Below are 27,632 nucleotides of genomic sequence, written 5' to 3' on the forward strand. Positions count from 1 at the left end.
ATTTCATCGCCTCGGTACACGTCAATTACGTCCAGATGTAATTTTTCCTGTTTTCTTATTGTCGTCATTGTTAGACAGGCGGGAGGCCCCTCCTGCGCGAGTACCGGCCTCCTTAATGTTTTTTCTTTATTAGAGTTTGATGTATTGTCTTCTTTAGGGGGAGAAAGCCTTGTTGGGTCTATCTTCCCCTAAAGAATCCTCTTAAGGGGAGCCCAATAGGCTCTCCCTTAAAGAGGAGGGGGGGCCGATAGGCCCACCCCCTCCACAACTACCACTTCCCCAGTATAAGAAGGGAAGAGTGGACGTGGAGGGGGAGCCAAGTCATTGTGTTCAGAAAACCAGATCTCGCTGTTCACTATTGGCAGTTATTATTATTTTTCCTTTAGTCCATCACTCTTGTTCTTGATAATCGACTCGGTCCAACATCGCTTCTGGGGAGGAAGAATTCGTCTAGAAGAATAGAAGGCATCCCTTCATGGTTGTTCGTTCGGACTATCATTCACATTGGTCGAAGAGTATTCTTCCTTCAGCAAGACTATCGCCTGGTACATTTGGATTTACCAGTGACGGCTGCATAACCGTGAGGATCGATTAAACTTACTCTGGAGTTCCGATCTACTTGAAGATAACGATCGTTGATAGTCGCTCAACAAAAATTGCTCATCGTTATTGTTGAGAAGGAGAAGAAAGTTCTTCATTTTGGAACTCGATGCTTGAGATTCTCTCCCTCAATCTCGCTAGAAAAAAAACCGGTCGCCTTACTCTGGAATCTCTGAAGGTTATTTTTTTTATTGTCCGTGACTATTGATTCGACATCCATCGACTGCCCGTTCGGTCGGCGGTGAACGAATTTCTTGTCGTCTCTTCATCAGCCTGCAACGGCCAAAGGGCCAAAGAGTCAAATTTCTTTGAATCACTCGTTATTGTTGCTCGCTCGTGCTGCCTGCGAACCGTTCGAGCCGCCGCAGAAAACCTTCTGCTACCCAATCGAGAAAACAGAGTGCCAAGATAGAGGCGACAATTTCTATCGGCGCGGGAGCAGAAAGGGTTTATTATTGCCTTGTCATAGTTTGGAAATGCAATCCTATCGCTCACGGTTGGAGTGGTCTCGATAACCAGCTTCGATCAACCTTGTAAACATACAAGCGCCGAGCAAGTCTGTCAATCTGCCATCCTTTGGTCGACTTGGAAAAACAGCGATCGTTCATATTTTGCTCCGTTGAAAAATTGTGGGTCTTTAACAAGCTGCTGATCATCTCCCGCTTGGCACTCTTGTTATACGAACGTGATCAACACGGATTCAGAGTGCCAATTTTCGACATTGTTTACTCCTTTGCCACCGTCTATCTATCGTGATCGGCCGACACACTCAGGTCTTTACCTCTCCCCTTTATTCTCGCAGTGTTGATTAAGTTCGTCAGTGCCGTCTCTAGATTGTTCATTGCCTTTCGAGTGAATCTATACGTGAATTTAGGATTAGCCATTTGTCTATTGGTAGTGGTTCTCATTGACGGTGCCTGGACTGTTCGTTCGCGTTGACAGCGGTGACTCTCACGGACGGTGAACGTTCACCATTACGCCTCGTTTCGTCGGTGATCGATATATTTCTCGTTTTTATTATTATTATTATTATTTTCACATCATCTTATTATTCCGCGTCATTTACAGTGTATGGTGTGTTTATCATCTTGACGTAACACGAAGTATCATTGCGGATCGTCGTGTTACACCATGTTTCAATGAAAAGAATGTGAAGAGCAGAGAGGGTCAAATCATCATCCGTCCCGTCCACCTCCTCATCATCTATCCATTCTGACATCACAGGCAGAAAGAATGAATTTATGCCCTCATCCTGTACCGTCACATCCCGTCCCTTCCCACAACACGTCCCGTTCGTCCATTCCCGTCCCCTCCGCCCCCGCACAACACGCAACACATTCCCATTCCCGTCCCGTCCACTTCGTTATCATCGATCCGTTCTGACATCACACTTAGATAGAAAGAAGTTATGCCCTCATACTGTCCCGTCCCGTCCCGTCAACATGTCCCGTTCCTTCATTGCCGTCCCGTCCCCACACAACATTTATTGTTCGTCTATTCCCGTTCCGTCCCCACAACACGTCCCGTTCGCCCATTCGCGTCCGTCCCCGCACAACACGTCCTGCTCGTCCATTCCCGTCCAGTCCGCACAACACGTCCCGTCTGCCTGTTTCCGTCCAGGACCTGGCACAACACGTCCCATCTGCCTGTTTCAGTTCCCGTCCCGCGCAACAGGTCCCGTCTGCCTATTTCCGTCCCCGTCCCGGCACAACAGGTCCCGTCTGCCTGTTTCCGTCCCCTCCCGTCACAACGCGTCCCGTCTGCCTATTTCCGTCCCCCCCCGTCACATCCGTCCCGTCTGTCCACTCCATTCTGTCTCGTTTCGCACCGCCCGGTCTATTCTATTCCGTCATCCGTGCCCATGTATTGGACGGAAATACCCCTGGTTGGCGGGAAGAGTGCGCGAACTTCTTAAATCTGTTCGTCCTTGTTGAAATGGTTTGTTCTTGGCGCGAGTTCTCTAGGGTTGTACCGGGAGTTTGTCGCAGAGAAGATGCCGATCTATAGAATCAGGGGGATCGATGTTGATTTCCCGTTCGAAGCGTATGATTGTCAGATTGTCTACATGGACAAGGTCATTCAATCTCTGCAGGAGGTACATTCAAGCTTCGAAGATGATCATCTCGTCGTTCCGAAATTTTCATGTCCATTTTCGAATTATCTTCGTGTGAGGTCCGATCGTGGGAAGATCAGCGAGAGAAAAAACATGCGGCGTAATCTTTCGCAAGATTCGTCGACGCTGTTTTGAATGTTTTATCTTGTAGACGCGTCAATTAATTGTGCGCGAATATTTTCTAGGGCTGTAATGCGTTGCTGGAGAGCCCTACTGGAACGGGGAAAACTCTCTGCCTGCTGTGTGCTGCGTTGGCTTGGAGGAAGAGTTTGGGGCCTTTTTCTAGTGAGTTTCAGAAGGAGAAACTCAGTCAAAGCTCTGATGATGCGGCTTCATCGCAGCGTCGATCAAGTTATCCATCCATTGTATATGCGTCGCGCACCCATAGTCAATTGAAGCAAGTCATTGGGGAGTTGAAAACAAGCAATTACAGGTTATTTTCCTACGTAAAAATTATTATTTTAGCAAATGTTCATTTGACTCGTTCGTCCAGTGGACGCGTGTCCACTACTTTGGATCCAATTCTTTTTGATGGAATTATTTCATGCATCTACATATATGTTGGTTTTCCAAAGTAATGGGTCTAAACTGATGTCAGTAAAGGGGTATTGCAACTGGTTGTCCACTTTATTATGCACCATATTTAGAGGGCGTTTATTGACCTTATTGAATAAAACATTTCTATTAGAGGGCTCCTCTCTTTCTTTCACAAAGTGTTCATTCATTAAAAGCATTCTAGATTCATGTAAATGTTTCAGTCTTATCACGTGTTTGATTTTTTGTCCCCAAAAATCATTAAGGAAGATCACCCAAAATGATGAGCCTCTCGATGTGATGACGAGATAAGATCGTTAAGTACACGTAAGGCCCAAAGGGGTACCGCTCTTCTAGGCCGCAGCCCTTTAAACCATGCAGAGGTGAGGCTCGCCAATGCTTGTACAACACCGTCCAGTGATGCCTCTTTTCTATTGAAGATAACCTTGTTCCTATGCAGCCATTTGCCGAGAGCACTGCAAAGGGCTGACCACGCCCCTCTAGCCCCTGAATGCACCACCTTGCATATATTATCATGTATTTGATGCTGGATGGATAATTTATTTTATTTATCCTAAATGGGTTTTATTATGGATTGCAGTCTTGTTATTCATGTGGTCCTGATTATTTAAATTATTGTATATTTGAAGTAATTTCGTGATGGTTTAATTCTGGTTTATCATTTATACATTGAGGAAGGTTATGTTGGAGCATTTTATCATGAGAAAGGAATTGACCTTTGCCTTTACTAAAATTCCAACAACCTGGTAGAATTTAGCTCGAGGAAACTGAAATCGTCCTTGTTCCATCAATAGTTCTTACCAGAGGATTTAGAACCTAACCCCAAACGACTAGCATCTCTGCAATTTATCTGGCAAGGATTGTGATACACGACGCATCTTCTCCGAAAAGTACCATAGAAAGAAGAGAAAAAGCCACCAATAAGAAGACCTCGTGCTGACTAGTACAGCATGTGTGAGAAGGATATAAATAAGCAGAACTGGGAGGGAGGAGCAGCACTTTTTGGCATTTTCAAGATTTCGGATGCAAATTGCAGCTGGAGAGGCTGGGGGAGCAGGATCGGGCCTGCGATTCCAGAGGGGGAGATCTTTACTCGAGATCTCCATTATTCCATTCCGCATTCTCACTTTCGTTCCCACCTTCATCTCATCCCTTTCTACATTATTCATGGTACGATCTACTGATTTCCTGTACATCTACGGCATTCTTGGATATTTGGCGAGTTTGATATACTTCGATCCATATATTCTTTAAGGATCTTCTTAGAACAATACCAATCTGGTTGCATGTCCAAAGTATTCATTTTTACACGACTCAACACAAGCGTCCATTTATTTTTTGTGCTTATGTCAAAATGATAAAAGTTTATGAAGATCAATCTTGGATCAAGAGGACCGAATCGGAGAGGAAGAATCGGGTCTTATAAAAAGAGGGAAAAAAACAGCTGAAATGTATTTCGTTTAAGTTTAAGAATAAATGAGGATTGTACTGGGCTAAAGGAACCATGGCCCAATAAAAAGGTACAACGGCTTTGTTAACGGGTAGTTGACGCCTCCAACTGTATGCCTCCGCTGACATGTGATAGGTTTAACCCATTAGCAAAAACATTTGGGGAACAGAAAGTTTTCTCTTCCAAATTTGTGCTTAATATTTCCTAATGATTATAGTTCATCATAGCAAGTCTGGAGTTTATTATTCATTGTTAGAAGTAGGGGCTTTAATGTAATTATCCTTTCTTAACGGTTGATATCCCTAAATAAGGGTGGGGAATCCCATATATTAAGTGAGCTTATTTTTTCTTGAATGCTCCACTCCCTGGACGGCAGAGTTCCTTGTCCGCCCTACTCTGTTATCTCTCATTTTCTATCCTCTATTCCTTTTTTTGCTCCCCTCTGCGCTGTATCTTCTCTCCTATGCAGTTCAATATGGTAACGTATCAGTGATTTCTGTCAGTGGCAGAAGCCAACTTTCTTAAGTTATATCTCATCCCCGATGAAGTTTAATATGGTAACATTTCATTGATTCTGCACAACTATCTTTGGCTGAATTCATCGGATTGCTCCAGAAACTTTCTCCCATGTATACCGCTGCAGAAAAGATGCCACTAATAGATATAGTAGAAAATTCCGTGATATCTTCTGACGGAACCTCTCCTGACCAAAACTTGATTGTCTGCATACATCCTCAACCTATATTACTGCTGGAGTCAGCAATAGCTTCCTCACTGACTTTTCTTATTACTTGATCTTCTTCTGCTGTCTTCATCAACATACTGCTGCCAGTGACCATGGCAACCCTTCTTTGGGACAGGACCTGAACTCCCTGCACGTCAACTGTCACTCTCGATTATTCTGCAGATTACTGTGACATTTTTGAAGGCACTTTTAGGCATTTGTTTTAGCTGCCCAGCTTTCTAGCTAGCAGCTTCTAGTTCTTCCGGTGACTCCGTCTCTAGCAGCGGCGACCCTTCTTTTCCAGCAGCAACCTTTCTTTCAGGCGATGGTGCCATTTCATTTCCCAGTGGGCAGCGATGCCTTTTTTTGCTTCCACTTGGGGGTTGGTGACTCCACATCTTCCCTTGACAGCGTCTAGCGACATCAGGCAGCCAGCGACACCTGTTCATCTTTTGGTGAAAGCAAGATTCCAAAAGCTGCAAAGTCATTTTTGGTTTTGTCAATGGCGGCTTCTCATTTTCAGGCTGCGGCAGCCTCAGTTGCCAGCTCTCATTTTTATTTTGGTTCTCTGGCAAGGGGAGGTGTCAAACTGTTAGGGTTTGTAGAATGTAATCTCATTCTAATCACAAAGAACCACTGGTTTACACGCCAGCTACTGCTGAAGATGTGAACATAGAAAGTAAACAAGCAAGTAGTTAGATAACATACAACAGGATCCCAATTGATGACAGCCCAATATTAGGTACATGATGTAGTAACAATTATGTTTGACAACCCTCCTCAAGAGAGCCTTGAATGTTGACCATGCCAAGCTTGGAAAGCAATGTGGAGAAGGTTGAAGCTGGGAGACTCTTGGTGAAGACATTATGTTGCAAGACAAAAGTGTGCATTGGTGACTGTGAAGATGGTGGCGATGACAGTGGTGACGACTATGACAAGGGTGACACAGGGACAATGTAGATGATAAATAGTGAGGACAGTGACAACAATGGCAGCAGATGCAGATTGGGAAGAATGTGACAATAGTTGTGGGTGGGCAGACAGGCAAAGGAGTGCCCAAGGGATAGAAGATGTCGAGGGTGGTAAGCAAGAGAAGGAATGCCTGTGTTGTCACCCTACTTTGGTTAGAATCTGAAGCAACTTGGGACCAACTGACCTAGAAACGAAGAGGTGAACCTACAGTTAGGGAATCATGGTCCGTTGAAGAAGTGTGGACAGGTTAGCGCTGTATGGACTGAACTGAGGCCTGCTGGCTCTTTTGTTGTTTCCCTTGCTTAATCTCTTCTCTTCCTCTCTCTCTCTCTCTCTCTCTCTTGCTCTCTGACCACGGCTGGAGGTATCAGATACCTTTGATGAATGTTCTTTTCTTTAAAAAAAAAATCAGATACCTTTGATGAAATATGTTTTATGATCCCCATGTAGATCTAACGAAATCAAGAGATGGGATGAGGGAAAGGGAAGAGAATGGGAGAGATGGTAGAGATAGGACAGAATAAGAGAGAGCGATAGGTGGACAAACCCTCAAGAACATCCAAATCGGGAGTTCTTGCCCTCTCGACAACCAGATGATGCTACTCATGCCAAGAAGCCACAGAATGATTAGTCATCAAAAGGTGTCTCTAATGACCTTACAAGAGGGTATTTATTACCCTAATATTTTCAAGAATCAGTTATTTTCTCACTAAGCTGTTGACTGAGCCTTGTTGACCAGGTCGTGTGTGACAAGTCCTTATCAGTTCTCTAACAAAATGCCACCTCCATAGCCAGAATTTATCAAAGTCGTCTTGGGGATTTGATATCAAACACAGTAGCAAGAGAGAGGCTTAAATGTTTGGTGTCCCTCATGTCCCTATCAGTGATAATTGTCAGCTTCCTGCAGATCCTTGAAGAGGATAAGCAACAGGTGACACTTCTTATTCTCCTTTGTTTCTTCTCCACCTGTCCAAATCCTAACCACCAAGAGAAAGACCGAGAGAAGCAATTATCCAGAAACATATGATTCCATTAGGTTTAACGTGAGTTACCCATTACTTATACTGGGTTACATTGACTGGGTCTCCGAGGACCTGATATGATGGATCAAGTGTAAACAGATCCCATAAGGGTAGTTATACAATAACCTTAAATACAAGGTTTAGTGGGGGAAGAGAGTATAAAGAAAATAAAATTGTTGCCTGCTGACAATAACAATGTCGTCACCGCAGAAGGTCTAAACTATCAGCATAGAAGGTCTAAACAACGTAGACTACTTTGATAAATAGGGTTTGATCACAGTTGCTCTGTGTTTATAGCCTTAATAGCTTTAATGAATTGCCCAAACCACATCAGGGGAGACTTTTTAGGTCTGTTGAGGGCCCTACTTTAACTTGGATACAACACCTGAGTTGCTAGGTGTATACCCTGGATGTGCCGCCATGCAAACCTCTTCCTCAGCTTTCCTGAAGAAACACATTCTTCACGTCATATTGTTGGATCTCCCAACCCAAATTTCCTGAGAGGGCAAGTTGAATCCTATTACTGTCAATCTAGACCATGGGAGCAGAAGTTTCAAAGTAGTCTATGCTGTAAAATTGGGTAAACCCTACAATGAAAGGAGCACTGGTCTAGTGGTTAAGGGCTTCCCTCTCACCTGGGAGGTATTGGGTTCGAAACCCATTGGGCGCTAGGAATAAAAACATATATTTTTCTTTTCGAAAAAAAAAATTGGGTAAACCCTGATTGCTACCAGACCGGATTTGTATTTCTCCAGAGTGAAATCTACATCATAATTGGGTGTACACCCACTTTCAGCCCACTGCCTCTTTCCCAGAGTGGAAATGAACCTATTTCCTTGTATTATTTTTCTGAACGGCGGCCATCTCATGGAATGACGCCACTATCTGGTACATAAGGGGGGAAAATAACAATCTTATTTGCGGCAAATAGGGGACGACCAAAATCAGGTGTGTCGTGAGCTTCAGCTTCAGCCTTGGTACATTTGGAGGTGGATCTACCTGTAGAAACAACTCGAAATCACCTCTTACTGCGAGTCCACCCCATACTTATGGGGTTACAGTCTGGACCCTAAACTCATTGGGCCCAATAGTGAAATAAAAGGTAGGCCCCTTTATAATAAGGGAAATATATACTGGAGAGGAGCTTCGGCTGACAAGGTACGTAAGTGACATAGTGACGCCTATGTCTAACACAATAAGAAAAAACCACGAAGAAGACATATTTCCTGATTCTCAACTTTGTCATGTCAGTACTGCCACATCAGCTCCTATGCTCTCACCCACTCTCCTCATCACCATCCCAGTCAGCCCAGTATTCAGGGGAGCAGTCTTGTTTTTGGTCTACAAGTGAACTGATCAAAGTCAAAGTCAGCGCCCAGCCAGTTAAAAAATGGCCAGCCAGTTAGGATGGTCTAGAAGCAGATATGCTGCCCACCTCTCCATTTGTCAATTGCTTCATCATTACTGCAATCTGTGATGATTGACAGCAGATTTCATCAACAGATTGCAACACCTTGTGCTCCTTTTCTTGCTGTTAAATTGGTTCCTTCGTCAGATATGGATAAGTGATATCTTCCTCCATTGCATCCTTGTAGCGCTTGGCTATTTTGCTGGATATTTTGTCTTCATCTCATAGCATCCGTTCTTCATTATCTATGTCTTTCTCTGATCAAGTTCTTCCTCTGGTGATATTCTTATGGTGTTCGTTCTTCGTTGGTAACTCCCCGCCCATCTTATGGAGAGTTTACTTTTTCCTTTTATTTCGCTCCTTAATCCCTCTTCTCTACGTCTCCTCCAAGGTTCAGGTGGAACCCATTCATCCGCTTGAGATGGAGTGGTAGAAGTAGAGATATTACAATTAATTTCCCTTTTTAAGAATTTCAATCTAGCCCTCTAGTTTAAATAAATTTAGTTTATCTTCATCCACCCAACTGTCTGGGTAGTAAGGTCATAACTCCCGCTTCCTTGCTCTATCCTCTATTTCTTCTTTTTTCCCCTCTGCAATGTCTCTCCTTCTCTATGAGTTTCAAAAATCTTGGTGTTTCACGTTTCCTTTACTTCTTTTGCATTAGTTTTCCATCATGGGGAGGACAAGTTTTCTCATTGAACTTTGGGAATGGGAATTTTTTTTTCTCTCAGTATATCCTATCCGCATTATATCCTACGATCTTGCGAGATGTTGTGAACCATAGATTATTATTTTCTTCGACACGATTGAATTCTTTTTATCGGGTCGTTTATTTTAATTCCTTTTATTTTAATTTCATATACGGTAGACCCAAAATGGGGATACTGGGTTCTCGTGAGCAAATGTGTATACATGATCAAGTGAAAACGCAGCAAGGGAAGACCCAAAATAATGCCTGCTATTATCTTCGGAAGAAGCGCTCATGTAGGCATCACAGCCTAGTCTCTGGTAGGGCTCTTTTTTATGATGTGTCATTTTCAGCTTCACTGAATTGTGTGTTATTAGTTGTTTTTGACGCTTATCATATTTTATTAACTTGAGTTTATGTATGAGTATTTTTTTTTTAAAATATGTATAAGTACAATTATAAAGGGGTTAAGGTATGAATAAAAGTCTGAATACTATCCTGCGTCTCATTTTTATTCAGAGTTTAGTTTTTCAAAGTCTTTTTGATTTCACCATCCTTGTATGTTATTGTAGAACAGCTTGAAAGGCTGTTGAAGTTATGGTGACAAAAATAGGCTGAGTATAAATTTATCTCCCAAAATATGATTCAGTGGCATGGACACAGATTGAAAAAGATGCATATTATTCATCTGGTGAATGTGAAATTTCAATTTTGCTGCTTCCAAGTAATGACAATTTCATCATTAACCATTGCCAACAGTTGCAATTAGTAATTTTTCCAGTGGGGCCCAGACTTTAAAATGTATGGTGGTCCTTTTTAACTGTCGATTGGGGCATTCTCGTCCTTTTGCTATTAAGGGCAGTCAAGCCCTTCCCTCCATGTTTCCTTAAAATAGCGCAGCCCTCCTTCTGGGAGGGCAGACTGGAAGTTGTTTCTTAAGTGACTGTTGGTTTTCCCTTCCCTCTCGTCTCTTCTTATATCCATGCTCTGTCTTCCTCTACGATCCCCGTCCTCGTAATCGTCTCTTCCTCGCCGCGTCTTCAGGCGGCTCTTCCTCGGCCGATCCCTACCCCCTCTGCTCGGCCTCCTCCCGGATCCTTCCCGCTTCACCTCTCTAATGCGGGAATTTCTAGCTTGCCTCGCCTTCTACCCTCCTTCCGATACGAGCCTAGATCCAGGTTCGTATCTGACAAATTCAAGAGAGGTCGAGAAGAGAACAAGAGAACCAGAAAAGAAGAAATTTTCTATTCAAAACAGTTAAAAGTAATTTGTTACAACTCTATCGCTTTTTATAGCAGCCGTCTAACGGCTAGTTTAACGGCTAGTAATTACTAGCCGTTAGACTCAGTCGGTGGGCCCCATTGACGCAATACACTTATAATGGGCCCGATAGATCTCTTTTAGTCTTGTATCACTTCTTCTTGGGCTTGGGCCACTTTCCTTATATTCCAAGTGTATCCTTAACACTCCCCCTCAAGTGCAGGAATGAATATTCTTCATTCCAAGCTTGAATCTCAGATACTGAGTTTGTTTGATCGGTAATCCCTTAGTCAGAGTATCTGCACATTGTTCTTCAGAGCTCACATACTCAGTCTTCAAGATTCCTTGTTCCAAGTGGTCCTGTATATAGAAGCGGTCGATATTCACATGCTTCATCCAGTCATGATCAACTGGGTCGTGGGCTATACTGATAGCTGATTTGTTGTTGCAGCGGATAATTATTGGTTTTAGAAATGTGATCTTCAAGTCTTCCAACAGATTCTTGATCCATATGGCCTCATCAATTCCCTTTGACATAGCTCGAAATTCAGCTTCTGTGCTAGACTTCGACACCACACTCTGCTTTTCACTCCTCCATGTAACCAAATTTCCTCCTAACATCGTGCAATACCCCGTGGTGGACCTGTAATCAAGTCGAGAGCCAGCAAAGTCAGAATCAGTGTATACAATACGATCAATCTTACCTGTTCTCCTATGTGCAATGCCCAGTCCTGGAGTTCCTTTTAGGTACCTGAAATTCTGTTAGCAGCTTGAAAATGTGAACTTCTAGGTGAATGCATAAACTGACTTAATACGTTTACAGCATAACATATATCTGGTCAAGTATGTGATAGATACAGTAGCTTTCCTATTAGACTCTGATATGAGTTAATTTCTACTTTATTGTCATTCTCTCTTAGGGTTAACCTATGGTTCACTTCAATAGGTGTCTCATTTATGTGGCAGTTCATATGTTTGGTTTCATTTAGAAGGTCTAAGATATATTTTTGTTGAGTCATTAAGATACCCTCACTTGATCTTGCAAATTGTTAGTAGATTATTTGGATAATGTTTAAAAAACATAGTGCGTTCTCCATTACATTGACTATATCCTAAACCCTTCATTGCTTGAGTAAATCTTCCAAACCACGCCCTAGGTGATTGTTTTAACCCATACAATGATTTTCGAAGTCTACATACTTTTCCTCTGTTGCGTTGGTTTTCATATCCTGGGGGGATATCCATGTAGATTTCCTCCTTCAAGTCTCCATATAAAAACGCATTCTTGATGTTGTATTGGTTTAATTGCCAGTCTAGATTCGCTGCTAAGGATATAAGTGTTCTAATAGTGTTAATTTTTGCAACTGGAGCAAAGGTTTCTTGGTAGTCAATTCCATGTCTGAGTGTACCCTCTAGCTACAAGTCTTGCTTTATACCTTTCTAAACTTCCATCTGATTTATACATCATAGTGTAAACCCATCTACAACCCACAGATTTTTTATCTTTGGGTCTGTCAACAATCTCCCAAGTATTATTTTGTACTAAGGCTCTCATTTCTTCATCCATTGCTCCTTTCCAATTAACATCACTCATTGCTTCTTGTGGAGTCCTAGGAATAGGTATTTCCTGAATCTTTGTCAGGAATACTTGGTATTTGGGTGACACATTTTTATAGGTCAAGTAGTTCGCCATTGAATATAAGGGAGTGGACACACATTTTCGAGTACCTTTTCTTAAAGCAATTGGCCAATGGCCTTCTTCATCAGTCAATGTCCCTTCAACTACCACTCCCCCTTCAGTGGATACTACTCCCCCTTCAGTAGATTCTTCAATTGGTTCTTCTCCCCCTTCACCCAAATCCATAACTTCTGATTGTCTCCCCTTTTTCCTTCTTTGATAATATTTTGGGTATGGAATGATTTTAGACGATTCTCCACTTTGATCAATCATATCCTCTGCCCTTGGTTTGGATTCTGTTCTTCTTGTACTAACTTGGGGAATTATTCCTACTCCACTTTCAAATATTTTCAATCTAGCTGGAGGTTGTGTAAATTCAGAGTCAATATTCTCAATATTGAGTATGGAACTAGTGTCTAAGTATGATTCAGTACCTTTCGGTTTGTAATAAAATGATTTTTCATCAAAGACTACATCTTTGGTGACTAAGTACTTCCGAGTAACAGGATGATAGAATTTATATCCTTTCTGTGTAACAGAATATCCCACAAATACACACTTTAGTCCTTTAGTAGACCACTTATTTTATTTATGTGTATGATTATACACATAACCAACACAACCAAATATTCTAGGGGGTAGGCCGGTTTTTAGTCTTACATTTGGGTAATAAGTCTCAAGCAAATCAAGTGGACTTTTGAAGGCTAAAATACTTGAAGGAAGTCAATAAACAAGATGTGTAGCTGTCATAACTGCAAAACCCCATAGATTTGTGGGAACATTCCCTTGAATTAGAAGTGTACTTCCTTTGTCTACAATGTTCCCTATTTTCCTTTGTGCTACTCCATTTTGTTGTGGGGTATATGGACATGATGTTTCATGTTTTATCCCTTCAGACAAGAAAAATTCAGTAAGTTCGTTATTGAGGAAATCCTTTGCATTATCTGTTTTTAGTCCTTGGACTTGATCACCAAACTGCCGTTTGATATGATTACATAATCCTTTCAAGTTTTTGGTAACCTCGTACTTATGTTTTTGTAAGAAAATCCAGCTATATCTGCTATAATCATCTGTGCATACTAGGAAACAACGATGTCCTAGTATGTCTGCTTGTGGAGATGGCCCCAGACATCACAATGGATGATCTGGAAAGGCCTCTGCAGACGTGTAGAACTTGGTGGGTATGGTACTCTCCTAAATTTTCCTAACTGACATGCTTCACAGACCAAGTTTTCAATCAAAACATCCTTAAACAAGTCTGGGTACAAGTGTTTAAGTAGGTGATAGGATGGGTGACCCATCCTTTGGTGAGTTTCCACAATTGTCTCCTCAGGAGATAGCTTCACTGCAGCAACCTTTGATTTATCTCCTGGGTGTTCCATGTGTAAATAGTAGAGTCCTTGATGAACTCTAGCAAGTCCAGTCCTCCACCCCGAGCTCCTTGTGACATAAATAAGCATCCACGTTATCAAATAGAATATTATATTCCTTACACTTGGCTAGTTGTTGTACAGATACTAGATTCATAGACAATTTAGGAACATGTAACACCTTTTCTAGAATACCAATATGCTTGATGTTCAAACTTCCAATGCCGATTACGGGTAATAATGTACCATCAGCTGTTTGAGCATACTTACCTGGGCGAACTTCTTCATATGTTATAAAGAAATCTTTTCTAGATGACATGTGATCCGTTGCACCTGAATCTAAGATCCATGCATTTGATGGATTTTTAGTGAGTAAAGTAATGTTATGAAAAATTTCTCCCTTACCAGAATTGGCGAGCGAAGTAGATCCAATGACTGCTCCAGAGTTTATAAATGATTTTATACTTTGTAGTTCCTGCATCATCTTCTGGAAGTCTTGGGCTGAAGGAAGAGTAGTCACAAAGTTTTGAGTTTCTCCAACTTCTCCTGGTTGCATCATAACATGAGCTCGTGCAATATGAGGTGGCTTGCCATGGAGCTTCCAGCACTTGTCCTTGATATGCCCCTTCTTCTTACAGTAGTTGCACACAAGATCTTCTCTGTTTGTCTTTTCTGAGTCGCCCTTCGGTCCTTCCCTGTTATGAGTTTTTGTTATACGAGCTGTCCTCTCAATGGCTCCTCTAGCCGAGTTAAGTCGTATTTCCTCTTGCATGACCTTAGATACAGCTTCATCAAATGTAGGGTCATCTTCTCTATTGTAGAGTTGGCTTCTGACCGTCTCAAATTCTGGCCGAAGTCCTTGCAAAGATTGACATAGTCGATTTGTTGCCTCATGTGCCATTGCTACTGGATCAGTGGAGGGTGGTCTACAATGATCTAATTCATTGTGAATGTCCCTCAGCTTGTTTGAGTGGGTCAGAACATCCATATCTCCCTGTTTGAGTGTATAGGCTTGTATGATAAGATCAATGATTTTGGCCTTGTCATTCTTCTTGGAGTGGCTTCGATGTACAGCTTCCCATAATGTTTTTGCAGTTCCATATGACGAGTATTGGACTAATTGCTCTGCAGATATTGAATCCAACATCCACCCAAACACATACTCCTCTTCTACTACCCACCTTGGGTAATTCGGATGAGTATCAGGTGGACATACCTCTGTAAGGTGATGCACTAACTTTCTGGGCTTTAGGGCAGCTTGAATTGTTCTCTCCCAAAGCAACAGATTCTTGCCATTAAATATGTTGCACTTTGCCATCACTGGAAGTGTAGTAATCCATCTATCGGTAAGTACCATCTGACTTTCCGATGATGGCATTACTCCTTCGGTAGAAATCTTAGTCATGTCTTCTCCCATGAGTTATGTAGCTTGACAAAAAATACTAACCTCAAGAAGAAGCAATTCTCGGAATTGGTCCTCAAGTAGGATGACGTTTGATGCCAGAAGATTCTTCAACGATCACTGGGTAGGCTCTGATACCATGACAAATTCAAGAGAGGTCGAGAAGAGAACAAGAGAACCAGAAAAGAAGAAATTTTCTATTCAAAACAGTTAAAGTAATTTGTTACAACTCTATCGCTTTTTATAGCAGCCGTCTAACGGCTAGTTTAACGACTAGTAATTACTAGCCGTTAGACTCAGTCGGTGGCCCCATTGACGCAATACACTTATAATGGGCCCGATAGATCTCTTTTAGTCTTGTATCACTTCTTCTTGGGCTTGGGCCACTTTCCTTATATTCCAAGTGTATCCTTAACAGAATCAGGCCCAGACTTTAAAATGTATGTTGCTCCTTTTTAACTGTCAATTATCTAAATTATCATTTTTATGAAAGAAAAGAGGGAAGATCTCCCGAACTCGGTGATCATCCCAAAATTAATATTGATATATGTGATCGTGAAAAACTACATGCCCGGCCAGCCTGGCCTCTTTTCCCTCCTTTAATTCCCACTAAACCAATAGGATATACAATCCTCTGCATTATGTAGCACCAAGTCCAGCGACACAGTCTTTCCCTTCAATACCACCTCAATACGGTGCACCCATAACGTCCAGAGCACTGCAAGGACCATCCCCATCTCCAACGTCCTCTGTCCAGAGCATAGCTTCTGTGATCTCCAAATGGCCCGCGCAAAAGGACACTCAAAAAACAGGTGAGAGCACTCTTCCTCTCCTAGGCAGCACATGGGACACTCTGTTGGTGTGTCCAGGATCATGGGCCTCCTGAGAGTACGTGCCATAACTCGCCTCCTAATAAGCAACCAAACAAAAATTTGCACTTTTAACGGGATTATCTAAATTATCATAAAATGCAATTATTGCTGCGCTTCATTGGTTTTTATTCCTGCCAGTTTCATTTGATATTTATGACCTGATTGCTTACCACCTTTATTTGACTAAGTTCATTCATGGGATTAGTGCTCGATATTCTATAAAGCTGTTCAGAGTATTAATTCAGTTCAAATGGATTTTTCCAGATTACATGAAAAGCCACCCAGAGATAGGAAACGAGCCCTTGGACATTGAAGATTTGGTTGACATTGGAAGAACTCTGGGGCCGTACGTTTTGAAAGTCACACTATTATATTTAATCGCTCTCAAGTTGTTAAGTTCTATTCTCTTCTAGTTTTCCTTGAATGCAGCCCTCGTAATTATTGCCATCTGCAGGTGTCCATACTACATGTCGCGTGACCTTCACAAGACAGTAGACATTTTATTCTGCCCATACAATTATCTTATTGATCCTGCTAGAAGAGATTCGCTTTCTGGCATTCAATGGGACAATGCTGTCCTTATCTTTGACGAAGCTCACAATCTGGTGATTTCTTGCTCTGATGTGGAGTTAGTCTCTTACTTCGTCCTGTTTTTAGTTTCCTTATATTCCGTCTTATTATTCTGTGTCATCGTGATGATCCAAAATGCAGGAGAGCGTGTGTGCTGATGCAGCCTCTTTTGACCTGCCTCTAAGATTCTTGTCGGCATGTATTTCCGAAGCAGATCAATGTGTTTCTCTTGCTGCCAAACGGAGATCTATTCAGAAGTCAGCCGAAAATGAACATGATCCTGAAAATTATGCAATTCTGAAAGGTTTTTATTTTCAACTTAAAGAACCCTGTCATTTTCTTACTCTGGTTCAGAAGTCTCCCTGCTGACCGAACATTAAATTGCTTCTGGATGGACTGGTTTCTTCATCGATTATTGAGACATATTTCGGCCAGTGTGAGAGTCGTGATGACAGATTTAGAAACAGATTCAGCGATTGTGTTGGTTGACCATTCTGAAAGTTTTGGAGTAGAGGGTCTCTCGTTAAATTTCAGGGTCACTCTATTAAATGAAATTCAACGTGTTAGTTTGTTATGAAATTCAAATGAAATTCAACGTGTTAGTTTGCTATGAAATTCAAATGAAATTCAACGTGTTAGTTTGTTATGCATGATTTATTTTCCTATAATATTCATCATTACTTAAAAGGGTATTATTCCTGCAGCTCTTTTACTTAAACTTGAGAAACGAATAAGTGAGGTGGTTATCGACTCCAAAGAATCAGGTTTTACTCGCCCTGGCCTCTATATATACGAATTCCTTGCAGAGCTGAATATCACTTCCGAGACTGCCAACATGCTGACGGGTACAATCGAGAGTTGTGTTCAGCTTCTTGAAGAGAGTAAGGGAAAGCTTTCATTGGTTTTGATTGTGTCGTTCCATCTATTACGTGAAAGTGTTTTACATCAGTAATGTTTATTTGCTCCAATCTGAGATTTATTTTCTTCAAAAAAAAATCTGAGATCTATTAAATGTTTTGAATCCTCCTTTCCCTCTTCACGATTGTTTCCTTCACTGTTGTTTGCTCCTCTTACTTGATATCGGAGAAGGCAAAACTAGTGGAGTGATAAGCTTTAGCGGTTTACACCTGAAAAAGCGCGTGGAGATCACAGATCCCTTGTATGATCACAGATCTCCTGAAAAAGAGCGTGGAGATCACAGATCTCCTGTTTAGTACATATGTCCATCTGATTCTTATTCTGATGATCCCTCTTTAAGTCTGCTGAAACAGTGTCTTATATTTCTTGTAATGCATTTTCTATGATTTTTAGTTGTTGTATAATTCAGTTTCTAATTAAGACTAGCAAATGTTCCATTGACTGTATTATAGGGCACATGAATGGTTATCTGAACGGGATGAAGGGCACCATATGCAGGCTTGAACTTATAAAGGATATCCTGAAGAACATATTCAGGGATGGTGGTAAAAGCCATGCTAATTTCTACCGCGTAAGTGGAATGTACAGAATCCCAATGAGTATTTTCTTGGGTCCACTGCATAAACTTATTAACCCCATTTCCTTTTGGCAGTTTCATGTGCACGAGTCTCATCAGAATGCCTCTGATTCCTTGAAAGGTATTTAAAAATCCTTCTTAGGTGTTATACTTATGACTATCATCATTGCTAATTTCCACAATTGCCCATAAGTATGGTTATAGCAGTCTGGGATTAGGCTGCTCTTTTGAGTCAATGATTTTATCACATAATGATACCCTAAAGTGGACTATTTTTTGTCAAGACATCTGCCTTCATCATGCTAAGGGAGTTGTTTGATTCAAAGATCCGTGAAGGCTGAGTTGATCGGTAGTCAAAACTTGACGTCTAGGTAGAGTTCCAAGATGATTTTCTAGAGAAAATGAGAATACTTTATCTAGGGATGGATCACCGAGTATTTTCCTGTGAAATCTTTCATTAAAAAGGAAAAGGAAACGGAAAAGGATCTTTCTCATTTTACATTGGCCCTGAAATGGCTTTGACGACTGATTCAAGGGATTCTATCCTGTTCCCCCACCGCATGAGATTCTTTGCTAAATGTTTTCAAGGTTCCCCATATTTGTGGTGTGTATCTGAAATATAGAAATTCTAATTCTCAGACGATACTGGGACACTGTAAAGGTCATTTCTCTGAGTCGGAGTAGAAAGGACGATGGAGACAACGAGATGAGGATGACGCCTAGTTTCTTGAGATTCCCTTTTATTGATGACAGTCTGGTTTAAATTTCGATCTTGGCCCCAATATTGATCAACATGCCCCAGATACTAACCTGATGAGAAGGAAATCTATAACGTATAAATCAACGCAGAAAATCTTGGTCGAGAAAATTTTTTGGGCTTCTGCATCTTGATATGGATGCCTCTGTTATTTATTTATCTTGTTCTGATATCATGGGTACTAATGAAAAATTTTGTGTCGTCTCTCTCGAAAAATGCTACATGAGATCTTTCATAGGTATCTGTAGACTGTCTTTGATGCAGTTGTGACCTTATACAATGCAACTGATATGATTGAGACCGACTTGATCCTCTATTGCCAATGAGAATTGGCTGCGTCATCCCTTATTGTGTTTGATCGCCTGTGAGGAACAGGCTGAAAGGGAGTAGCGTCAAGTCGCCGAATCTGTGCCACACCCGACTGAAGAGCAGGCCTTTGAATTAAAGGAGCAGGCCTTTTAAGATTCATGTCTTGGGAGTTAATTGGTCTGTTATCATTAAGAACCTGACTTTTTATTGAGCTAGTTGCTCTTCCTCTTGTATTCCATCAGTAGAGGCTTATCAATGTTTCATGTTATTCAGAAAATTCCCAGTTCTAAGTTGAAACCACGACGATGTAACAATTATGTGAAACATTTGAAGAATACCACCTCATTCAATGTTAATTTCTTCGTTAAAACTTGTCAAGGGGATAAGCTGTGTGAGGGAATGTGATATATAGGGAGAGAGAGATAGATGATGGTGATCTCTCCTCTCCACAAGTATCCTGTTTTTTGATTAATTAAGAAATATTTGAGCTCCATAGCTTTTCCTTAAATTTCTTATCATCTTGATTTATGATTATTTAAAATGCTCTCTGGTTATTTTTTTGAGTACTCATTCATTTTTTATTGATCATCCCTTGGTTACTTGTGTAGGGAAGACGACATCCAGAGTATTAAGCTGGTGGTGTTTCCATCCAGGCATTGCCATGAGGGAATTTCTGGGTCTTAGCGTCCGATCAATCATCATGACATCTGGGACGTTATCTCCATTGGATTCCTTTGCTGGAGAAATGGGCATGTATGTTGGCGCCATACTACTTATTTATTGTCTTTCTGCGTTCTCCTTTCCAAACATCCTAATTTTATGTCTTGCAGAGAATTCCCAGTCAGACTTGAGAACCCCCATGTGGTATCTCAGAATCAAGTCTGGGTTGGAGTCATTTCTCGCGGGCCATCTGGTTTTTCATTCAATTCCTCCTATCGCAATCGTGATTCTATTGATTACAAGCAGGATCTTGGCAATGCTATTGGTAGGTAATGATGTACAAGACCTAAGAGTAATACAAAGATCCACCATTCTTGCCTACGAAATGATGATTAGATCCCTGAAGAATTTCTAATAGGACATGCCCATCAACTGGTGTTGCTAGTTGTTGACTCTGTGCTTTGTTACTTGGCAGTGAACTTTACGCGGATAGTACCTGATGGTTTGCTCGTGTTCTTTCCATCGTACTATTTTATGGACCGGTGCATTGAATGCTGGAAGAATATGGTATGATCATGATGTATGAAAAAGATTCATTTGGTGCGCATGTCATCAACTCGTTTTTTATTTCTGATGTCAGAGTCATTCTGGGTCAAGCGGCTTGAATACAATTTGGGAGAGGATGTGCAAAAACAAGCAGCCTGTTGTCGAACCCAAAGATTCGCAGCTCTTTGGCTCATCAATTGATGCAAGAAATGGCTATTTATTTTTTCTAATTTCCTTTTTGATAACTCACGAATTCATACTTACTTTTGCGCATGCCTTCGAATTTAATTTTGTAAATTTTCTGTCGGTTTGAAAAAAAACTTGAACATTGCAGGATTTTCAGGCTAAATTGCGGGATAAATCTACGTCTGGTGCAGTGTTTTTCGCGGTGTGCCGTGGCAAGGTCTTTTCCTTAGTCTTGTGTTTTCACTTTTCGATTTTATTCTTGCACAACTTGTCTTTCCCTCTACTTGTACTCTCAGGTGATAATTTTATTTTCTCAGAATTTTTGAGCGTCTGTGTTATGATTTCCCCCAATGGATCTCTGACTATACTTCACAAATATTCTCCAATAGAATGTCGTCAAGAACACTGTTTCTCCAAGGAACAGAAAAGAAGAGTGAGAACTTTGATGAGTGGAAACAGGATGGGAACAGGACGTAACAGAAGAGAAAATGAACGAGAGACTGAATCAGATCTTAATGGATGAACACTGAGGAGAGGTCAGATCAACCCTTGCTCATCAGGGCTCAGAGGATCTCCTCATCCACTAGAAGCCTGCTCCGCGGGTCTTGAATTTGAATCGATGCCTTCCCTGTTTGCCGCCAACCCTTATTTATTGGAGGCGCCTCAAGCCTGCCTTTATTCCACACTATCACGTTGGCCTATGTTTGACTTGTAGCATGGCTTTGTCTCTTCTTTGAGCTATGATAAATCCATAAGGGGACCATATCAATCTGCGTAACAGTGGTTTCTTGCAGATATGGCTTGTGTGTTAAGAAACTTAACCTGCTGTACTCTTATGTAATAGCCACCATTGGTTTTCTCTGTCCTTCGAAATTTTCCTTTGTAGGAAGAAAGAGAGGAAGCAGTGACCTGTTGCAGGAACCAGCTTTCTAAGCTGCTCCATAAGTCCATTTTATCTGAATTCTTTGTTACCACCCCAAGAGTGGGAGAGGGGTATTTTAGTCCTTTAGCGTTGAGTTTGCATAATTTGGACTTAGGGATAGAAGAGAGGCATATTCACTAGTTGTGGGTGGAGGTGAGAGTGCACTCTTGATGGGCGTGAATACTTGAGGGCCTTTTGCTAGTTTCTGATTCTTTTTCCATCTTGAGAGCCTTTACTTATTGTTACTAATTTTTCCCCTCTTGATTCTTCCTCCCTGTGTGTCTCTCTCATTCACACTGCAATCATCAAGAGTCCCAACATAGGTTAATTTGTATTTCGACCCTACGTTTCAAAAATAAAAGCCTATGTTTATGTCGCTATTCAGCGTGCTTGAAGTTCACGTTTAATCTGTGATTTTACAGGTTAGCGAGGGTCTTGATTTTGCCGACCATGCTGGGAGGGCCGTGGTTATCACTGGAATGCCATTCTCTATGATGACAGACCCAAAGGTTTGAAAACCTACTATTTTAATGGCATTCTTGTATGCTTTAATGTGGTAGTTCCTATGTTTCAGTTTGGTTCGTGCGATTTTTGTAGGCTTAAAATTCATCTGACTTATCTCTATTGTGATTTTACGATTAATCATGTTATTATAGACTTATCTCTTGGTCCTCCCAATCTTTCCACTTCTAGAACTATCCAAACGCGCACCTCAATGCCAAAAGCAGAACTGTGAATCTGATGGAAAGAACAAGAGAAGGAGAAGGGGAAGAATTGGAAGTGAGAAATGAGGATTGTGTAGTGGAGTAGACACACGTGATATATTTAGGCTCAGGGCCAAATTGGTTCTTACTGGGTGAATCTTCAAGGACTTAGCGGTGAGGATCTTCCTTCTGGTCTGCTCTTAGGGCTGACCTTTTATACTAGAGAGGCAGGTTAGTCACTTATAACCCTCGTGATGTTTCAGACATGTGAGAGCTCTTTGAGTTTTCTCCCACATGTGGGTGAGGTGTTTCTTGCAATCCATTGCCAAAGATTATTGGCTCCTTAATACTATAGAAATCACAACACTGCAAATTTACTGCTTGGGTTTGCATGTCCTAGCGACATCGACGTGTGATGGTGATTATTCTCAAGGGTTTGCCGATGACTTTGCGAACATCAACATGAATCAATGCCCATAGCCACCGTCGGCCGTCTGTGCTTCCCCTCAATGTCATCGTCATCACTGACTAGAATTTAAGTTGACGGCTGTTGCAAATGGACGGCATCAACCGTCAGAATCAACCATGTCACGATCCTTCCCGGTCAGTCTCCATCTGCTATGGTTTGTTGGAAAAAGGAATTAAATTGATCACTTACCATTGGCCCCATAATCTTATGAGGTTACATAGTGGGACCAGGATAAATGGGTCGTGTACATAAGTGGAAATACAAGCAAGAAATAAAAAGGAAATAGAAACACAAAGTCAATGACAAGTCTCTCTCGTTGATAAACCACCAATGGTTGATGTGTGACATTGACAGTGATGATGCTTTACGGTTCACCAATGAATTCATCATCATCAACGGGTGTCATCATCATCAACAGTCCATACTTCCCTTCAATGTCATCATCATCGCCTACTAGGCTGGTTGACAGGTTGACATTTTCTAATTAGAATCTTACTAAGTGGACGGCTGATGTTGATGGGTGACGTCAACTGTCTGTGATACCATGTCATGGTCAATGTCAACTGCCAATGCTTGACAGTTTGGCAATGAATTTATCAACGTCAATGGGTGTCAATGCGGTCACCGTCTATACTCCATACTTCCTGTCAGTGGCATTATCATTGCCAACTAGGCTGATTGACAGTGTTGGCAATTTTTTATATAGAATGTTGCCAAATTGACTAGAGAGTTTGATGAACAACGTCAAGTGGCTGTGATACTCCGTCACCATAAACGTCAACCGTCAATTAATCTCTTGTAATGTGTTGACGCAGTCCGATAGGTAGCAATGAAGTTGAAGTTGCAGTCCCAGGCACTCCACTCGTGGTTGTCTAAGTTCTATGTCTCCCACTTCTATCCCCATCCCTGGTGATTGTGTCTTCTGGTAGTTTGTCCAGGGGCTGATCCCCGCCTCCTCCATTCACCCTCTCTTCTTCTCGGATGCAAACCCAAATCAAATTTCACATTACATAACCTCTAGAATTGATGAGTTACCAGTTATGGACAAATATAATTATTTACACGGCCAATTTTTAACCCTGGGCTTTCGTCTAACTGTATAGTACTCATCAGTTGCAGCCTCAAAGGCAAGACATGGAAATTTTCGAAGCAAATTTAGAGAAATGAAGATGAGAGAGATCAAAATCCAATGTTGCTTCAAATTATGGACAGACAATGTAGCTCCAGTGACTAAAACATCTTTAGTCTGCTTGGGTGGGTTTTTTTTCCTGCTTGGATAAGGTCTTTGGTAACTTAGGTGGGGCTTGAGGGTTCTGCATTGAACTTTAGGGTGGTCTGGACCGTGAGCCAATGGAGTAATAACTGGATATGTAGCATGTTTTAGAGCCCATATTGGAAGAGTATGTAAGTAGGAAGAGCATGATACGTCTTGTTTAAGATCTGCTTCTTTTTTTCATGCCATTGTGATATAATAATAAACCGATAACATTTTCGAATTCAAAGACAGCGAGATTTGTATCGGTTCAAAGAACCCCGATAGTTGTAAAAATCCAAGGTCCGTGGAGTATCAAGAAAAATTGAGGGAGGAGTAGAATTGACATAGGAGGGAATGTGATAGGATACCAAGCTCCATGTGGGGGCATTCTCGTCACTTTATTATGCTTTCTCTCTCTTTATGTTAACTTTAAATAGCACAGCCCTCCTTGGAGGAGGGCAGACTGGCATTTGGTTATTAAGAAGTAGTGGTTTCTCTCCTCCTCTCGTCTCTCCTACGACCACGCGTCTTCTCCCTCCACAGTCCCCGTCCCCGCGACCGTCTCCTCCTTACCGCATCTCCAGGCAGCTCGTCCTCGGCCGATCCCTATCTCCTCAGCTCGGCCTCCTCTCCTACCCTTCCCGTTTCACCTCGCAACCCCAGGAATTCCCTTCTCGTCTCACCTTCTTCCACCTTCAGATACGGACCTCGACCAAGGTCCTTATCAGAATGTCAACGGAGATCTTGAGTAGAGACCTGCCCTTCTGGACGGCAGGCCCAATCCTGCTAACTGGCCACCGGTTAATCCCTGCAACCAATTCTTCAGAAAAGACCAAATGTCTCTGATCCCTCCCGATCTTCCTTATTTACAGCTTTCACACGCGCACGACATTATGGTGTGGGTGCTCGATGGGTTGTTCTTTCTTTCCCATCTTCCATAACTTTTGGAAAAGAAGCGTTTGTATATCACATTGTTGTGTTCCTTTTCTTTTCCTTCTTACAGGATTTGATCTTTGTTACACAATTTATCATTCTATCAATGTCTTATCATTGTATCCAAAGGCATCCACCCTGACCAGACTGTTACTTTTCAGACGTAGTTTAATCCGATTCATCTGAATCAGATAAACTACGTATGAAAGGACCATTTTTTCCTTCAAGTTTTGGAATCTTCAATACGTGAAACTGAACAAAGGATCAGCAAGCTGTGTGACTGTTTATTTTTTTGTGTTTCAATTTCTGTCAGGTTCAAACTCATGATGCAGCAGAAAATCATCCTTCATTGATTTTTCTTAGGAACTACTTAAAACTCTCCTGATGTTTAATGATTTTCTCTTCATGCACTTTTTTTCTTCTGCCCGAGATAAAGATCCCATGTATTTGTTTCTTACAATTGTAAAATTTGACGCGGATGCCTTTAGACTGACTATTTTTCCATGTATTGCAGGTTCGCCTGAAGCGAGACTTTTTAGATCAACAAGCTTCATCTCAGAAAAATGCTCTAAAGGTAATTTCAGTTGATCTTTTAATCTGGATTTCTCAGATTGAGAGATTTATGTTTTAGTGTACAACAACAAATTGTTTATGATTCTATCATTGCTGTGTAATTTTTTTGGGGTTTCACGATTAATGTCTTTGGTGCACAAAAAGAGGTTAGTAGTGATTCCATTATGGCTAATTTTCCTGTACTTTTAGCCTCTTACTGGAGAGGAATGGTATGTTCAACAAGCAACGCGGGCTGTGAACCAGGCCATTGGCCGCGTCATCCGTCATCGGCATGATTATGGAGCAATTATCTTCTGCGACGAAAGGTTGAAGAGGCTTTATATTCATTTAAACACCAATTATGTGCGTTATCCCTTCTATTTGTCTGTTACTGTATAATTAATTTCCGAATTTATTTTTTCTCAGGTTCGCTCAACGATCGCATCAAGAGAAGATGTCTCTCTGGCTCCGGCCGCACGTCAAGGTCCTCATTCTCCCCTCTTTTATTGCTGTTTTTCTTTATTATCTATATTACGGCATATTTTTTTGAATTCTACTTTATAATATAAATTGTTAAGCAATTGGTTTCGCTATTTTAGACATACTCCAAGTTTGGGGACGTTGTTTTCACGTTGACCGGATTCTTTCGCGACCAAGCTTCCCGGGAGAAAGTCAAAGAACTGCAGAAAGATGACCCTGTAAGAGGTAATTTTATTATTTTACCCCTGCATCCTACATATAGATCAAAAAATTGATGCAAACTGATGCCCCTGATTCGCATTAAAAATCTGTGGAATTCAGCCTTAGGAAAATACTTCCAAATATGGCAATTCGAACTTAGATCTTGAATAGAATTGCATTGTATCTTGTACTGATCATGAACATAGAAGAAGAAACAAAAGATAAAATAATCTCTCTCTCTCTCTCTCTCTCTCTCTCTCGGGGGTCGACTCTTACTAACAACTTGAACTTTCCCTCTCTTCTCCCGTCCATGCTTTATTTAAAGGTTCTCCCACCTTCCTGTTGTGCATCCTGCGATACGTTATTGAAAATAATATATTGCAAATTTGTAATAATTTGTAAAATTATAACAAGGATTCAGTCTCAGGACTGTCAAAATGCCCGTCTGGCAAGGACGAAGCAGACCAGGATGAAATCAAGATTCTACCCCCGCCAAGGCCCGTGGTAAGTATCCTTGTTGTCCTCCATATCCCTTCACTGACATGGTGTTTCTCAATTTTATTTAATTTTATTGTCCTTTAAATTTCAGATAAATATACCGGGGAAACGGGGGCCGATCTCTGTTGACTCCATTGACCAGGTCATCCCGGCAAATAAGTCAACGGTCAGCGCCTTGAACAATCCTTTCATTCTGTCCAACTCCAAAAGGAAGATGGAGGGCCACGTGGCAAACTCGGCACAAGGTCACGTGGCATCTGCAAACAAGGCCGCCAAAACTGAAACCGGGGCCACCGAGCAGACAAAAGGCTCAGTGTTTCTCGTGCAGGTGAATAGTTTTTATTTATTTTATTTTTAAACAAACCAAAAAAATGGCGGTCAAGTTGACCAATGCGTTGACTTTCAGGTCAAAGAGAAGCTATCCGAGGAAGAGTACAAGGAGTTTGTGGGTCTCATGAAGGCGCTTAAGATGAAAAAAATGGGTATTGTGTCAGTCTTGGATTCGATCGCCAGATTATTTTCTTTGCCCGGCAGATATTCCCTCCTCCAAAGGTACTACTGCTTCTCTTTCTCTTGATCAACCTGTTCATCAAACTCTTCTCACTGATTTGATCTGTCTCAGCTTCAGGGATTACGTTCCCTCCCAGTACAAACTTTTATACGAGAAGAAACACCTCTCCGGCGATCAAAGTACAAATATATAACCTTCATTTCCGCCCATTTCCTCAAAATCATCAAAATCTAACCCGCCCGGTAAGCCTGTCAATTTTATTTCCCTAGAAAGTAGTCACAAATTTGCGAGCAAGATATTAATGAAAGAATGATGAATAAAAAGGATGTCGAAGTCTGTGAAATTTGTTTTTTTTTACGTAAAAAAACATCCAGAAATTTGTGAAAGAATGAATCCTTTTTTTTTACCAAGAAAAAAGCTACAAATAAAAAGGACGCCGAAGTTCCCATCTTTTTTTTTCTTCTCCAAGA

General features: G+C 41.4%; 1 protein-coding gene across 4 annotated transcripts; it reads left to right on the plus strand.

The window, feature by feature from the left end:
• The first annotated feature begins 268 nt into the window (after positions 1 to 268).
• LOC144700533 (RAD3-like DNA-binding helicase protein) lies at positions 269 to 27,400 on the plus strand. 4 transcript variants are annotated; one of them, XM_078571948.1, is made up of 23 exons: positions 270 to 1,373; positions 2,899 to 3,146; positions 9,777 to 9,852; positions 16,379 to 16,460; positions 16,569 to 16,719; positions 16,826 to 16,988; positions 17,389 to 17,565; positions 18,055 to 18,173; positions 18,255 to 18,300; positions 19,854 to 19,998; positions 20,076 to 20,230; positions 20,381 to 20,472; positions 20,546 to 20,653; positions 20,786 to 20,854; positions 21,982 to 22,068; positions 25,435 to 25,494; positions 25,683 to 25,798; positions 25,899 to 25,956; positions 26,072 to 26,177; positions 26,575 to 26,657; positions 26,743 to 26,979; positions 27,058 to 27,203; positions 27,274 to 27,400. In XM_078571948.1, exons 4-23 carry the CDS (start codon positions 16,384 to 16,386, stop codon positions 27,353 to 27,355), a joined length of 2,277 nt encoding a protein of 758 aa, XP_078428074.1. In that variant the 5' UTR covers positions 270 to 1,373; positions 2,899 to 3,146; positions 9,777 to 9,852; positions 16,379 to 16,383; the 3' UTR covers positions 27,356 to 27,400. The 4 variants fall into 4 exon arrangements, with proteins under 4 accessions (XP_078428075.1, XP_078428074.1, XP_078428072.1 ...); XM_078571946.1 differs by lacking the exon at positions 270 to 1,373 and adding an exon at positions 1,738 to 2,695 and having other exon boundaries at positions 9,713 to 9,852; XM_078571947.1 differs by lacking the exon at positions 270 to 1,373 and adding an exon at positions 1,739 to 2,695 and having other exon boundaries at positions 9,713 to 9,852; positions 26,581 to 26,657.
• The last annotated feature ends 232 nt before the right edge of the window (positions 27,401 to 27,632 follow it).

Source organism: Wolffia australiana, chromosome 3, assembly GCF_029677425.1.
Source record: "Wolffia australiana isolate 7733 chromosome 3, ASM2967742v1".
Taxonomy (NCBI): domain Eukaryota; kingdom Viridiplantae; phylum Streptophyta; class Magnoliopsida; order Alismatales; family Araceae; genus Wolffia; species Wolffia australiana.

Excerpts from the sequence above, each read along its gene's own strand:
- LOC144700533 (XM_078571946.1), top strand. The coding sequence starts at position 2,594 with ATGCCGATCTATAGAATCAGGGGGATCGATGTTGATTTCCCGTTCGAA. Across the intron at positions 16,720-16,825 it reads TTGACGAAGCTCACAATCTG|GAGAGCGTGTGTGCTGATGC; the intron begins GTGATTTCTTGC and ends TCCAAAATGCAG. Across the intron at positions 22,069-25,434 it reads CTATGATGACAGACCCAAAG|GTTCGCCTGAAGCGAGACTT; the intron begins GTTTGAAAACCT and ends CATGTATTGCAG.